This window comes from Barbus barbus (genome assembly GCF_936440315.1).
Source record: "Barbus barbus genome assembly, chromosome: 36".
In the NCBI taxonomy this organism is placed as follows: domain Eukaryota; kingdom Metazoa; phylum Chordata; class Actinopteri; order Cypriniformes; family Cyprinidae; genus Barbus; species Barbus barbus.
Window position 1 is genome coordinate 17,308,818 of NC_136714.1, and position 16,015 is coordinate 17,324,832.

At 37.3% G+C, this 16,015-nt stretch overlaps 1 protein-coding gene across 1 annotated transcript in view; it reads left to right on the plus strand.

Moving 5' to 3' along the window:
* Positions 1–14,553, plus strand: part of LOC306855853 (NAD(P) transhydrogenase, mitochondrial-like) — a 44,038-nt gene extending 29,485 nt beyond the window's left edge. Inside the window, exons 17-22 of the mRNA XM_079394773.1 lie at positions 1,041–1,220; positions 2,604–2,763; positions 5,469–5,550; positions 10,242–10,360; positions 10,442–10,557; positions 12,412–14,553. Of these exons, the coding sequence (XP_079250899.1) occupies positions 1,041–1,220; positions 2,604–2,763; positions 5,469–5,550; positions 10,242–10,360; positions 10,442–10,557; positions 12,412–12,552 (798 nt within the window). The 3' untranslated portion in view covers positions 12,553–14,553. The remainder of the gene's footprint in view (positions 1–1,040; positions 1,221–2,603; positions 2,764–5,468; positions 5,551–10,241; positions 10,361–10,441; positions 10,558–12,411) is intronic.
* Positions 14,554–16,015: the final 1,462 nt, after the last annotated feature.

Consider the following 16,015-nt stretch of genomic DNA (forward strand, 5'->3'; position numbering starts at 1 on the left):
AAGGGTTTTGCCACCAAGTACTAAGTCATGTTTTGCGATGGGGTCAAATACTTATTTCACTCATTAGAATGCAAATCAATTTATAACTTTTTTTGAAATGCCTCTTTCTGGATTTTTGTTTTGTTTATTTTTGTTATTTTTGTCTCTCACTGTTCAAATAAACCTACCATTAAAATGATAGACTGATAATTTCTTTGTCAATGGGCAAACGTACAAAATCAGCAGGGGGTCAAATAATTTTTTCCCTCACTGTAACCTATACAACTTTGTTCAGCTTTTCAGAACAGAATGACATAGGTAAACCCTGTAGCTCATGAAACCCAAATCCCTTTGGCTTTAGTTTTTATTTATTTTATATAATCCATAAGAGCACACCACCATATGATGACAGCTAGAAGTAAACCCCAATGAAATTTCAAGGGAAGGCTTTTGGAGTCCTGGTAAACATTGGGGCTTTCATCATTTGTCAATAATCAGCAAGCTGACATTTTTATACAGATCCTTTTACCTCCATAAAGAAAAACAATCACCTGCAGTATGGTGTCTGGCTCTTTTTACAGTGATTTATTCTTCAAGTCTCCATCCTTCTGCTTGCTTGTAGGTATTTTTTTACATGATGCATGGTAGCTGGCTTTGTTTAGGCCTGTTCCCTGAGGAAAAATACATTGTTTAATAATACAGGGATAATATCACGGATGAGTGAAACGAATACTGTGTTTTGACAAACACCTCATGCCTTAATTGAAGCTCATTGCAACCAAATCTGTGTGAAATATGTTGCTCTGGCGTGCACTATAAGTTTCCTATTTGCATCATCACCCAGTGTGTAAACGAACAGACTCGTTTTATAAAAACGAACCGTGTGTACAATTCTCATACCTCAGGCTTGTGATTTTTCCTTTTAGTGGACTTTTTGTTTAAATGATGGAATCGAGTTACTGTTGCGCTTTGCTCACTTGTCATCACCGTAACCTTTGATCTCCACCCTTTTTTCTCTCTCTGACCCTCTTTCTGACCCTTGCTTTTCATTTTCTTTGTAGGGCCTGACCCTGACAGCTGCAATCGGAGGGGCTGACATGCCCGTGGTGATCACAGTGCTAAACAGCTATTCCGGCTGGGCCCTGTGCGCTGAAGGCTTCCTGCTCAATAACAACTTGCTGACTATTGTGGGTGCCCTCATTGGCTCTTCTGGTGCCATCCTATCCTACATCATGTGTGTGGTAAGTTCACAGTCTTGGAGTTCCACCTCTTTATGAAATAGTTTTGTGCTTAATATTGTATTTGGAATGGTGAATGGTGGTCTAAACCTCGTGGTTGTCATTGGTCTTAAAAACTAAGTAGCAATGTTTTCTCCAGCCCACAAACTCGTAATAGTAGCTATGTATTCTTTTAATGAAACAAATGCGCGCACACACACACACACACACACACACACGTTTTTGTGAATTGTGGGGACATTCCATAGGCGTAATGGTTTTTGTACTGTACAAACTGTATTTTCTATTGCCCTACACCTAAACCTACCCCTTACAGGGAACTTTGTGCATTTTTACTTACTCAAGAAAACTCATTCTGTATGATTTATAAGCCTTTTGAAATTTGGGGATGTGGGGAAATGTTCAAATTCAAGTTTATTTGTATAGTGCTTTTTACTATACAAATCGTTGCAAAGCAACAGGAAATTGTTTCCACAATATATTTATATTGCAGAACCTTAATATATTTCACTTATGGCAAAATTTGGTAAATGTCCTCATAAATCACCTTCTCCTTGTAATACCTATGTCATACCCATGTCATCATGTCACAAAGATATGCTCACACACATTAAATTTAAATGTATATTACTTTAAATTTGTATTTAAATGTACTCTACGAGTTTTTGAATTCATTTGATCAACAATACAGCAAATATTGTGACACTGGTAGTACACTTTTAAAATAACTTTGCAATTTTGTAAAAAAATTTCTGTGAAGAGAGGCTGAATTTTCAGCAACCATTATTCCAAACTTCATGATCCTTCAGAAATCATTCCAATATACAGATTTGGTGCTCAAGAAACTTTTTTTTTTTTTAATTAAACAATTGTCCTGCTTAATATTTTGTGGAAACCATGAGATATATATATTTTTTCAGAATTATTTGAATGTAAAGTAAAAAAAAAAGGCTTCTTTTGAAATCTTTTGTAAAATAAATGTCCTTTGTCACTTTTGACAATTTAATGCAGTTTTTATTTTTTAAAAGAAGTTTTGAACTGTAGTGTATATCACACACTTTTCATTCAGGTCAGATTAGAAACCAGATGTTCTCAAAATGGAAAACCCAGTGTCACATCTTCACATTTATGCAAAATAACTCCTTATTATAACTCCTTATATAACCTTATTGAAATGTTATTTACTAGGTTTTGAGTCATTATTTAGTTATTAGTTATTTACTATCTGGCTTGTTGCTTAATATCCTGTAAATAATGTCTAAATGTTGTATGGGGACACATTTTCTTGACACAATCTTTTTTTTTATTATTCCGCTGAGAGGTGGTCGTCATAATCTGCAATCCTGATTTGTAAACTTTTTTTTTTTTTTTTTTTTTTTTCGCTAGGCCATGAACCGCTCACTGGCAAACGTCATTCTGGGTGGCTACGGCACCTCATCCACCGGCACAGGCAAGCCCATGGAGATCACAGGTACCCACACTGAGGTCAACGTGGATCAGTCGGTGGAGATGATCAAGGAGGCTCAGAATATCATCATCGTTCCAGGTAATGGAGGCCCTTCTGTAGCCTCGCACATCTGAAACTCTGTTTCAAATAGATCTGGAGTGAACCATTAGCAACTTCAAACGATCCTTTGTTATGTCTGTTAAAGAAACCTCGCTTCACACCCATTACATCACTGGTAATTTTCTGACCCCTCCTGTGCGGGATAAACCCCCCAGAATGCACCCTGAGGCCTGCTGGGGCTTGTTCTAAGGTGGTCTTGAATTCTTACTAGTTTTTTGAAGCCGTAGACACATTCGTGTGCTCTTTTAATCTGTCTATTTTTATCTGGGCTCGACTCCTCTTCGGTGTGTTTTTTTTTTTTTTTTTTTTTTTGGTTGGCCTCACGTGGCATTGTTCATGTGAGCCAAGCTATGGAGGGTGATGTCAGGTTTTCTCTTCTGGCAGGGTCGCGCCATGTTTCGTTTACCCAGATACAGCTGACTGATTGAGCAGGATGTGTCAGATGAACTTTAACTGTGTTTTCCTTCAATACAAGTTCAATACAAATATTTAGACTTAAATAGTTTTCTGTGGCTGGTTCTTAGCAGGGGCCTCCGTAATGCCCTTCAGCAATGGCAGTGACTCTCACGTTGCTTTGTTCTCCGCAACAGACTGTTTTATAGTTGTGTTTTATGGTCCGAAAGCAGGTCGGGAAGATCAAGACCTTGGAGGCGACAGGACAGTGGAAAAGATGAGCGATAAGATGTGGGAATATGAACAGAAAGAAAAGGAGAAACGATAATAAACTGTGCTGTCCAGAGTAAACAGGATTGCATGGCCAAGCACAACAGAGACGGCTCCTTTTATTTAAAACAAATGGCCGTCCAACAGGCTCTAAGGCATCCAGATTTTTCCCTCTTGACCGTTGCCTGTTTAGCCACTGCCAAGATGTCTGAGAAAGCGTTATGTTCACTGACAACAAAGGCCTGATCATCGTGAGCACTGTGGTCTGTTGGTATGAGCCACAAAGGGATGTGAGAAATTTTTGCACCAAATGGTAACAATAGTTTTTTTTTTCTGTTTTTTATTTGTTTAGTAGTTTTGTTTTTGTATGCTTTTGTGCCCCCCCTTTTTTCTTTTCATTTTTTTTTGTTTAATTAGTTGTTTTTTCTGTTTAGTTTTCTTTTTTTTATTTGCTTTTTTTCCATTTTCTCTGTTTTTAGTTACTTTTTGTATTTTCTGTTTTGTTTTTGTTTTCCCTTGTTTATTTTAGTTTTCTGTTTTTGTTTTCTTATCCTTTTATATATATATATATATATATATATATATATATATATATATATATATATATATATATATATATATATTTATATTTATTTATTTATTTATTTATTTTGTTCTCTTTTTTTTATTTATTTTTTTTAATTATCCTTTTTTTTTTTTATTTATTTTTTTTTGGCCAGTAGTTTAGATCTTTCATAAATTTATTTATTCAAATATGTAAGAAATACATTTTTATAATTTATTATTTTTATTTGAACATTGTGGCACAAAATGCAAAACATACAGTCTTGTTGATAATGTTTGCACTATTCTAAGTGATGTTTCAAAAGACTAGCTATATAATGTTAACCGCAGAATTCGCAACCGTGTTCAGAACGTAAAAGATGCCAGATTTTTAGATATGGTAGCTAGCTACACCCTTACACTGGCCCTGGACGATTGGTCCAGCCTTTTTGTTGAGTCCTGGACTGCTAAATAACACATAATTGAACCCACTTAAATTTTCTCCCCTCATTCGCCGCTTAATCCATCCATCAACCTCCATTGCGTTGTCTGTCCTTTTTGAATGGGGTTCCCTTGACTGCTCAGTCTTTACACTGAGTAAGCAATGGCCTTGTTTCCATTTTCGTATAATTTAAGTAGTCATAGTTAGTTTAGTTGATTGACATCTGTGAAAACATTTAAGACTTTTCTGTTTAAGCTTGGAGTTTGCCAACCATGGCTGTTTTCCCAAGGAGAAATGTCTTTTTGTTTTAAAAAAAAAGAGCTTTAAAGAAATCATTAGGAGCGTGGAGGGTTAGCCGGCACGCACCATGACATGCTCGTTTAAGCAGGAGGATTTGAAGTTTGTTGTGACAAGCTTATCAAAAGGTGTCCGTAGTAATGGAGGCTTTAAAATGACTGACGTGAGGAATTTATATTAGTTTTTCCTTACTGTAAGTGCTAAATTGGTTATTGGTGACGCATCAGTAAGTCTTTGTCTTTGTTGCACAGTGATTTTTCTGATCCCAGTTCAGCTAATTCTGTGCTGCTATCATACTACACCAAGGGTGTAAAAATAAACACTTCAGAAATATTATTACAAATTCTAGCGCTGCCTTTAGATTAATTAAAGATGTATTTCAACATGAAGCAATTTCCTCCTTTTCTGTTTGTTTATAATCCTGCAGGTCATTCAAGTTTTAATTATTTCATCTGTGAATTACAAATTAGTGGGAGCAGGTTTCTTGTTTGCTTTACTTTCAAAACGCATTTTTTCCATTGTTTATAAGTCAGGATTATTTATTGTGGTAAAATCAATTCACTTGACACATTCTGAAAAAAGGTAAGGTATGATTACTAAAAATATAAAAATGTGTCTGGTTCATGCAGAGTTCATTAGAGTTTTCCAAAATTGAGTTTCATAGATGGTAATAGTGACTGGTTTTTGCATGTTTGTATAGGTGTGTTCCTCCTTTTAATTGCTGTGTCTTTTACTTCAGGTTATGGTCTGTGTGCAGCGAAAGCTCAGTATCCGATTGCTGATCTTGTCAAGTCACTGGCTGAGCAGGGCAAAAAAGTCAAGTAAGAATCATTCAAACATCTACAGTCATTTTCAAATCTTAACTGTTGAACTGTTATTCGACACATTTATTACGCCATGTGTGCACCACAAGATCCAGGATACCAGGAGAAAGCTATCCGTTAACATTTCCCATTCATCTCAGTGGCAGATGCAGGACACCCCTTATTAGTAAACAGTGTCCTATGAATTATTGAACTGGATGACACTTGGAATCTCCCCTTTCTTTTTCTTTTTGGTTTTTTCTCCGTTGTTTTCTCCACTGCATGAAATGTTTAAGTAGAAAACCAATTAAAAAAATAATTATATCAAAATGCATTTTATCTATTAAATTATCCTTTGTTTTTAAATAATAGTTTATCTTTTAAAATTATTATTTTTTAATTAATAAATAAATTGATATATAAATAACACTAACAAAAAGTCTGAGTAAGTTTTAGTTTCTCTCTGAGGGGTCTGAGTCTTGTCAGTACTGTTTGGGTGAGTGCTTGAACTCACTAGTTGCAGGTCAGTCTGGGGAACCTCTGAATGGCAGGCTACTCTCTCTGTTTCTCTCTGCATGTTGGACTCCTCCATTTCAAAGAGTGTCTTTGAATATCGTCATTCAGTTGCTCTATTGTCTGGGGCTTTTGTTGCCTCTCCAGTGTATGTGTAATGCCCTGTGATCTGAGAGCGTAGTGTACCCCAGGCCTCCCAGTGCTGTGAAAGAGCCGGTGAAGAGCAGAGCGACAGGTGCAGGCCACGCAATACTTTCCACAGTCCCAGCGACACCTCTCAGGTTGCAGGGCGTGGAAAGACTGTGTGCCTGACCCTAGAGATGCTTCAACAACCATGCGCTTTCAGTATTTGTCATATTGATGAGAACATGCAACACAATATAAAAGTTTCTCATGTTGAGACAGTCGAGACCGATTTGAACTTGGGTTGACCACACATAAGTAGTAGCAAAGTGATCTATAATTTTGTTTTCAATGGTAGTTTGTCAAGTCACAAATTTAAGAGTCTGGTAAAAAATCTACTATAATTAGAGGTTGACAGATAGTTTTGCCGATTAATTGGCACCGATAGTTGATTGCTGGAGCTAGCACTATGTTTTTGCCTAGTGTGTTACTGCCATATGTTATTTTATGATGTTTTATTTCAACATTTGCTATTACTAATACATTTTTAAATAGTAAAGTTTCTTCTGTTAACATTAGTTATTAAACTATGAACTAACTCTAATGATCAATATAATAATCATTATTTTTTTTATTCATTTACAGAGTATGGTTGAAGTACCTCTAACTATAATATAATTAAAGTTTGCTATGTAAATTTAAATTATTTATTTTATTCTATTTAAATGGTTTTTATTTCAATTTTGTCATTTTAAAAATATAAATATATATTTTGTGTATATAATTCATGTATAAATATTTAATTCTACATTTTTAAGATGTATAATATGTAATTGAAAAATATCCCCAGTTTCACATACAAGGCTTAAGACTTAAAGCTAGTTCCAGTCAAAAATGCATGTTTGAGCCATCTCAACTGGAAATATCTTGCTCCGACATATTTTATATATCAGTGTCATTGATTTGTCTCAAGATGCACACCTGTACCGTTTTCTTCCAAACCATTTTTAAAAAAGCTGCTTAAATATCTTAATTTAATTTAGGCCTATTCCTGGCTTAAACCAGGCCAATATATATTGGTTTAATGCTCACACTGCACACACTGTGACCCATTAAATATAAAAATAAAATAATTAATAGTAGTATTACAATTTATTTGGATATATATATATATATATATATATATATATATATATATATATATATATATATATAATTTTTTTTTTTTTTTTTTTTTAAATAAGAGTTTTCAATTTAAAATACAATTATTTTAAATGCATTTTTATTTTGGGTGCACACACATGCTATGACATATTGAAGTGTAGCCCTATGGAATACAAGTTCAAGTTCTGGCTTGTGACGTTTCCTAATACTGTTATTTTTCTCGCTCCCCATCTTTTCCTGTCCTCTCATCTCTCTATTAAAGCAGCAAAAAGGCCAAATGAGAGACATTGGCAATCCTTTGTAAATAGGCATCTGATTTGAATGTACTCTTCACAAGGCTACAGCTGACCACTTTGGCTCCGTTTTTGCTTTTCCTTTGCCCCTCTTTCCCTTTTTTATCCTCACACTGGATGGTGTCAATTCTTTTGTTGTCTTGTTCCCACTAGATAGTGGTTGTCAGCACTAGCCTGGTTTGACCACACTCTTGGCAGTCAGAAGAGTCAATTACGGCATCATCTGTGACTTAAAGATTCCCTCAGCATTTTTCATGAAGGCACTCACTCACACACACAAATGTCTTTAATCAGTCCCAGAATGCCATGGTGTGCTGCCAACCTGTCTAATACACTTAAGAGATGAAGTACTGGTCAGCAACTTGGTCACAAAGTGGTCAACCATGCATGCTTTGCTCAAAAGTACATTGCCGAGATTGTTGCGTGCTGCATCAAATTATCATTCCCTGCAATTTTCTTGTCTGTTTCAGTACCATTTCCCATAATGCAATTTGTGGGGTACTTAAATAGTCACTTGTCAACTTATTTAATTCAGTTGCCACCTTGTCAGATCCGTCACATATTAGCTAGATTACGGTTTTCTCTCTCTCTCTCTAGGGCTGCGGGCACTGTGTGATTGTGGAGGAGAGATGCAGACCGGAAGCTTGTGTAATTTTCGTTCATTCATTTGATCTGAGAGCCCAACAGCTGCTGGCAATTAGAGCATTTGCAGTTGATTAGAAGGGGAGATGGGTGGCCAAAGAGTGGACAGATTAGGTAGCGCGCCCGCCGCTCTCCCCCTCGCTCTCTTTGGGATAATTGGCTCGGGGTGTTGCCCTGTCGAGAGGACTGTGGGTAGAATTGACACTGTGTAAACTCTCCTTATCATTTCTGTTAAGTTTCTGTCCATCTGTCTCTCCATAAAGATCATTACGTTAGTTTTTGGAAAGATTCGGTTTGTTGAAAGGAGTTGCAGCTTTGGGCAGGAAAGCAGTCTGAATCTCCTCTGGGCTGGAACGTCGTGCTTGAAAAGAATCATGTTTTTTTTCAGAGCTTGTGTTGGTTCAGTGTGGTGAAACGCTGTACGGTGGTAATGGGAATAGCAGAACGGATGGTTTGGATGGTAGAACCGAGCTTGGATTCGTTGTACACCCAGACTGTTTTTCGCTCGGCTGCAGCTTATGTAAGCTGAGAGTTGATTGACAAAAATCCCATGTCTTGAAAGTTTCGAAGCCTGTCCGCTAAAGTATATTTCTTTTTAGTTTATTATTGAACATGCTTTTTCCTCATTTCCTATTTGATAAATGAGTTTACGTAAAGTAAGCTGATGAACAGATGTCGGATTTGATGGAAAGCAACTGCAAGCGTGACATGACCCCCCCCCCCCCTCGATTTTCTTTAAAAATAAAAAGTATATAAATAATTGACAATAGAAGTGTAAAATAAAACAAATGGGAGATCAAGTAGTGTAGAAATATGTTGCGCACATTGGCCTGAATGCTCTTTTAGAAATTGACTAATTATGAAGTAAACAACTCTGACATGTTAATTCAAACAAGATCGGAAGTGGGCTGGTTGTAGTGACTGCTTAGGTCAGGTAAATTGGTTAAAGGTGCACAACCATGCTTGCGATCCTTATACTTGAGAATGTTTTATTTAGTTAGTTTTAGTTCTATTATGGAAGCTGTGTTACTGTTTTTAATTATAATTAAATTAATTATTATAAATATATTTTCTGAGCCCCCTTTTGGGGTTATAAATGGTTCCTTTTTTTTTTTTTTTTTTTTAAAGAGTCATTAGTCACTTTTTCTTTTTTTATAAGTAATGTACTTGTACTTTTAAATTATTTTTTTATGATAATTATTGTACAAATGTTTCCAAGCCTTCTCTTGGGGTTTTAAAAGATTTTATTTTATTTTAATTTGTTTTGATTGATTGCTTTTTATTTTATTTTAACTGATCAGCTGGATTTGGCGGTTGATTAGTTTATTGCTTATAGTTACCATACATGTCTTGTATAAAAGCTGGTTGGATAAAGTTCCTTCTATTTGTTTTAGAAGCCATTAAAGGGTTATTTAAAATGACAAGTTAGGAAATTGTTGGCTTTTAATAAATGCTCTGTTAAGGTAAACACAGAAAAGTTTTAATACTGGTTACTTTTTGGTAGTGTGAGTTAGAGTCCCCTATGCCTTTTGAACCTGAAAACGGTATAAACCTCAAATAAAAACGCAACACAAGTTTACATTGGTTAAAAAATGCAGGCATATCACTTCTTGTGTCTCTTCTAAGCCTGTTGGCTGTGATCTTCTGTTTTTACAGTGAAGTCGTAAAGCTGCCCATGTGCCCTGGGGGTCCACTCGTCTTCCTCAAGCCATTTCCCCTGAGCTCATGACTTTACTACCTCTGGCATTAAAAAGATACCTTCAGCCGCTGCTTATTTCCTTCTCTCTTAACCTCTTGCAAACACCCTGACCCCTACCCCAAAGCACTCCTTCTTAACCTTGTTCAAAGACTCTACTTGTCCTGTATGGAGACTCATCCTACCCAACCGTAAAGTGCTTTATTTGGATGCCATATGTGTATCAGGCGATCAAAGAGGTCACTTGACCTGTATTGTCTGCGTGTGTGTGTGTTCAGGTTTGGAATCCACCCTGTGGCCGGTCGTATGCCAGGCCAACTGAACGTTCTGCTGGCTGAAGCTGGTGTGCCATATGATGTTGTGCTGGAGATGGATGAGATCAATGCGGACTTCCCTGGTATGATATGCATTTTTTGTGTTTTTTGGTGTCATTTGTCATTCAAATCTATAATCATGCTTTCCATTTATTGTTTTTCAGAAACTGACCTGGTTTTGGTAATTGGAGCTAATGACACGGTCAACTCAGCAGCCCAGGAGGACCCTAACTCCATCATTGCTGGCATGCCTGTTTTGGAGGTCTGGAAGTCCAAGCAGGTGAGTTATTAATGCAACTTTTAAATATAAACTATAGTCTTATAAAATCACCTTTTTTGTAGTTGACACACGATCTACATTACTTTTCAAAAGTTTGGGGTTTAAAGAAGTTCATTTTGGCAAGGGCACATGAAATTAATCAGCATAAATAATAATTAGAAATGTTACTCGAGCACCAAATCAAAATATTAAAATAATATCTAAAGGATCACTTGACACTGAAGACTGGAGTAATGGCTGCTGAAAATTCCTCAAAAAAGGAATAAAAAAGATCAAAATGGAACCGTTACTTGAAATTGGTAATAATCTTTCACAATATTACGGTTTTTACTTTATTTTGAGTCCAATAAATGCAGCTATGCTGAGATGAATGACCAAAAAAATCTTACAGAACTTTAGTGTACATGACATTCTTCATACTCCATATGTATCAGGCTTTACTTTTATGGCCTAGCTGGAATAAAAGCCAAGATAGCAAGAATTGCCCTCAAGCATTGTAATACAGACCATCCCTCATTCTCCCACCCAGAGCGATATGAAAATCTCCATCCCATCACCACAGCTGGTTCCCACTGTAACCACGCTTCGGTCCAGGTGTATCTCCAGCAAGACAAGCCTCACGCTGCTTTCATTAATGCTGACTCGCTCGTTCTGGAATGATGACATTTCAGAGCATCTGACCGATACTTTCCCTAAAATGTGGGGCTGGTGTGCCTCACCACATGACAGGCCTATTGCGGCTAAACCTTCTCTAGGGAAGTCACTCGGAGTACTGGGGCTTGACTTTTTGCGAATGTGTAAATACGTTGACCTTCTCCCACAAGTAATTGCGTGTAGCTTGGTTAACCTGTTCCATGATTCCATATGGAATTATGCAAACACTAGAGCTTTGAACCAAAGCATGCCTTATTTGTAGCAACTTGTAAGTGTATCCAAGTCTCAACGAGGGAACTTGACCAACTTAGAACATAGTGACAGTCTTGATGACACGATAGTGCGGTCCAATCCAAAGTTCCCTGTCGATTGTCTCCGTTGGTTTTGATATCCTCAATCTCGTGAAACATCCACCCTACTGATTGCTCCCAGCCTTGTTAAAGACCTTCATGTGTAACCTCATTCCCAAATGAAACCAGCTGCCCTATGAATAATTTAACAAAAGGATGTTGTCCTGTCCTGGGGGATGCTGAGCCTGGGTAAAGTGGTCACGTGACTCATTGAGGAGAGGGGATGGGTGTGTCTGAACGCCATCCTGATCACCTGGCTGGTATTGAACATCCTGCAGATGAGCAGGATCAATGAGCTTCAATCTGCTTTTGAGGGACAGATGATGATATTAAAATGATCCGCCTGCTGATTTTGAAGTTGCAAGATGAGGGTCATTTCGTTTCATTGAATAACATTAAAGCTAGACCAGCGGCAAGGGCTCTCCTCTCTGGTTTTACTTATTCAATTACTAAGTGTTCCTCCTTCCCAAACAGATGCTCCCAATCAAAGCACTGCTCTCGACGATTTTCCCAGAAACTGCTCAGCCTAAAAACTGGTGTTCAAGACACTAATGACTCTTAATTTTGTAAATGGCAGATACTTAAATAACCATTACATTTTGAAAGCACGGGCTCTTTTTGCACCCTCTTGTACAAGTCCTAAAACCGTTCTCCGCCACTTCACATGCAGGTGCATACAGTGTTTTTACAGGAGTAATGTTGAAGAGTTTATATTAGCTGGCTCGACTCTATGGAAAAAGCCATTGGTAATTTAAGGGCAACATACAGGATTTTATTTAATGTGAATTTTCCAGCTACCTTTGTTCCTGGATAAGACCAAATGCTTCAACCTCTGCTTTCGTCCCTCCAGGTCATCGTGATGAAAAGATCTCTGGGAGTTGGCTACGCCGCTGTAGACAACCCTATCTTCTACAAACCAAACACATCCATGCTTTTGGGAGATGCCAAGAAGACTTGTGATGCTCTGTCTGCCAAGGTCCGCGAGGGCTAGAGAGGAAAGAGAAGATCTGACCTTGCTTTGCACCAAATGAGTCACAGAGACGAGGAGATCGAACAAACACAACAAACCCTTAGATCTAAATTAGCACTAATAGGATCAAGCTCTTAATGACACACTCTATGCTATTTTGATTTTTCTGTAGATACAAGTAGTTTATTCAGTATTTCCAGAAGTTTTGTTTTTCTGTTCATTTTAAATGTTATTTTTTTTTGGTCCCCCATTTGAATGAAGTTGAAAAAAAACATTACATCTCATTAATTAGCATTAATAAATCAAGCTAACCAGTTATCATCTGGTTTTATATGTATTATAGATCAGGTTTTATATAGCATGGCAATCTGTTTTTGGTAGCGTTAGCATACATATGACTCATTTGTTTCAAAGCCATAAACTGTATGCTTTTTTTCCCCCTTTTTCTTGATTAACTGTTTATTTCTTGTGAACTTACCATGTGCATTAAGTGACCAGCTGGTGGTATATGGCGTTGTTCCAAGATGAGGAGTCGACTTTTTCAGATGCAGCTTCAGAGGACCATTTCCAAACAATGCAAATTTCTCCCTTCCGCTTTGAATGATCACTACTGAGATGAAGTTCTAGCGAATTTCACTAAGGATTTATGGACACAGAATCCCAAACACCTGTGGCTCCTCCATAAAATGATTTGTATTCCCGAACCACTCGTAATTCAAGTGAATGTCACTGTAGTGGTTAGGTTAGTATGAGTAGTTACCGTATATCTGCCCTGTTGTCCTTCCAAATTTGTTCCCAGCAGTAATCCTCCGCAGTATTTGACAGGGATTTGAAAAGATGTACTGTACTTTACCCACTGGGACCTAATGGAGTAGATCCTACACGATACAGGAACCAAGACAGACCATTACAACAACCCTACCTCTCCACAGTTTCAACTCGACCAAAACAATCCCTCACTTCCCCAGTCACACGCTCCTCTGCTAATGTTCGCCTCGAGCTGGGCTGCTTGGGGTGCGTGTAGTTTGTTCCTCGATGTAGATTTTGTGGATGCAGGAAGGTGGTACACCATTCTTCGCAGTTAAGCCTCAATTTAGATGCTGAATTTCATCTGATTCAGGAATGTTTTAATATGTGGAAAAATAAGTCAATTGTAAGGGAATCAGTTGCTGCAAGGGAAAGGAAGTATTTATCGAACACCGGTTCGGGTTAATACGGAGTTTTGCGTTCCCTCCCGCTCCTTCAGGATGCTTTTGTATAGACAGGTTCTTGCATAGAAATAATTCTGCTTTGCCGCAATACATGGGAGGGAAGAGGGCGAGTCTTCAAATGTTTCATTGTGCCATGGTGAGGAATTAATGTCATACTGTGAAATGTTTTTTCTCCCTCCACTGTATCACAGAGCATCCCTCTTAATAAACATCCTGATAAGAGAACCGATGGCACGAACGGTCATTCATTTCTCAATATCGCATGCCTTCAGTGTTGCGGGCACCACAATGCCTAGATTGGGCTGTTGTAGAAGCCACTTGCTGCATCTGATGAGGGAATATATGCGCACAAGTGACTGATTACCCATTGTCAATTTTTTCTCTCATTTATGTCTGGAGTTGAGGGTGGAGATGTTTGCTCTGATCTCAAGTCCATGTGGGTTCTTTCACCTTTGCAACTAGTGGCACTCAGACATGATGGTATCTTCACACACCACCTCCCGATCTCTCTTAAGAGGTGAGGGATTGTTGGGAAAGTGCTTCAAAGTGTCCAAACAAGCTTTTATTCATTCATTTTGAGGTAAGTTAAACAGTGGGAAAAACACATTCCAGCCATTTCTAGTTCATTCATTTTGGTTCTCCGTGTCTGGTCCGTCTATCAGTTAGTGCTTTATCTCTCTTAATACCAGTGTTCTGGAGGGTCTTGTAGATGTTTGTGGTCACACTAATGAATGTGCCTGATGTTTCTGCTTGTTCGTTCTGTGTAACAGTGCTGAAAGCAGATTAAATGGGTCTTCATGACTGTTTCATTATTTCAAGTTATCTCCAGTGCTAAAAGTGCTGAAAAACACTGGATAAAATGTGATTGGAGCTAGCAGTGCACACTGTGTTCCCTCACCACAATTGTGACAATTACTGTGTGGTTTGTCTCTGTGATGTCAAAGGATGTGGCTTTTTTTCCCGTTGGACTGTTACTAAATCTGCATTCTTGGAGATCATCACTGATGCACTTTTGCATTGATAACCTGCATTTCTATCGCAGATAGAGCCTGATCCAGTTCCATCAGCTTAAAAGTGCACTCACACCAGACCAGGGCTGCATTTGCCAAAAGCATCGTAAGCTTAAGTTGATCGTTGCTCCATTGGTTTCAATGGGTCTATGATGTACTTAAGCTTACAATGCTTTTGGGAAACAGCCCAAGGGCCTGTTTCGTAAAACAAGTTTACCAAATAAGCCAGGCTTATTTTAGTTAGTCAGACTTATTTTGAAACAAATCAGCTGACAATAAGTCAGACTAACTGAACTAAACCTGGCTTATTTGGTAAACTTGTCTTATGAAACGGGCCTCAAGTCCTCACTGGAAACTTCTTTGTGTTTTTGCATTCACATGCGCCAAAAGACATTTGACAGAAAACAGCAGAATTCTAAGAACACCAAAGCTTTGCAGTCTGCAGTGTTTGAGTACGTTACACTTTTCATCCAGCTGACTTTCATTCATATGCATGTGGATGTGTAAAAGCAAGTTTTGTGTATTGCTGTTACGAATTTGCAGGTTAGAGTTTTAACGTGACCAATAGAAGATCGACACGTGTGTGTGTGTGTGTGTGTGACCTCGTAGCTTTATTAAAAAAGAACATAAATTTAAAACTGCAGTGTTGTAGCAAAGTGGAGTAGATTGTATGTTTTAACATTTTGGATTCATTATTTATGTAGAATTTATCTTTTTAAAAAAGACGCTGCAAAGCGTGACATTGCAGTGTGACAAGTCTAGTGTAACGACCATGGCTTTATCGTCACATTTTCCAGCACACTAGTGGTTCTAAAGCTATATTGTAGATTTAAATGCAAATTTACAATAAATAAATATTGTGATATAAATGAGTAAAGAATAATTGTTGGACTATTTTATGGACCTTAATTTACAAAGCTATAGTTGAATTTCATTTTCTGTTGGCATGTTGAAAATCTAGAAGTCTAAATGTAATTTAAACCTAAAAATGAACTGAATGTTATGATAAAATTAATATAAAATATTTTACTGTATAGGTCACTAATCAAGTTTTTAATCAAGTAAATTTGTGACACTGATCATGTGAATTTTTTTGAACAAAAGGTTAAATCCTTTGAAGCTCATGATACTTTTATTTTTATTTTTTTTATTTTTTTATTTGTGGACAGGTAGGATGTTCCATATGGTTTTCAGGTGGTTATTTGCTGATGAATACTCTATCAATATAAATCTATGGGTATTTATATAAAAAGTTAAAGCTAC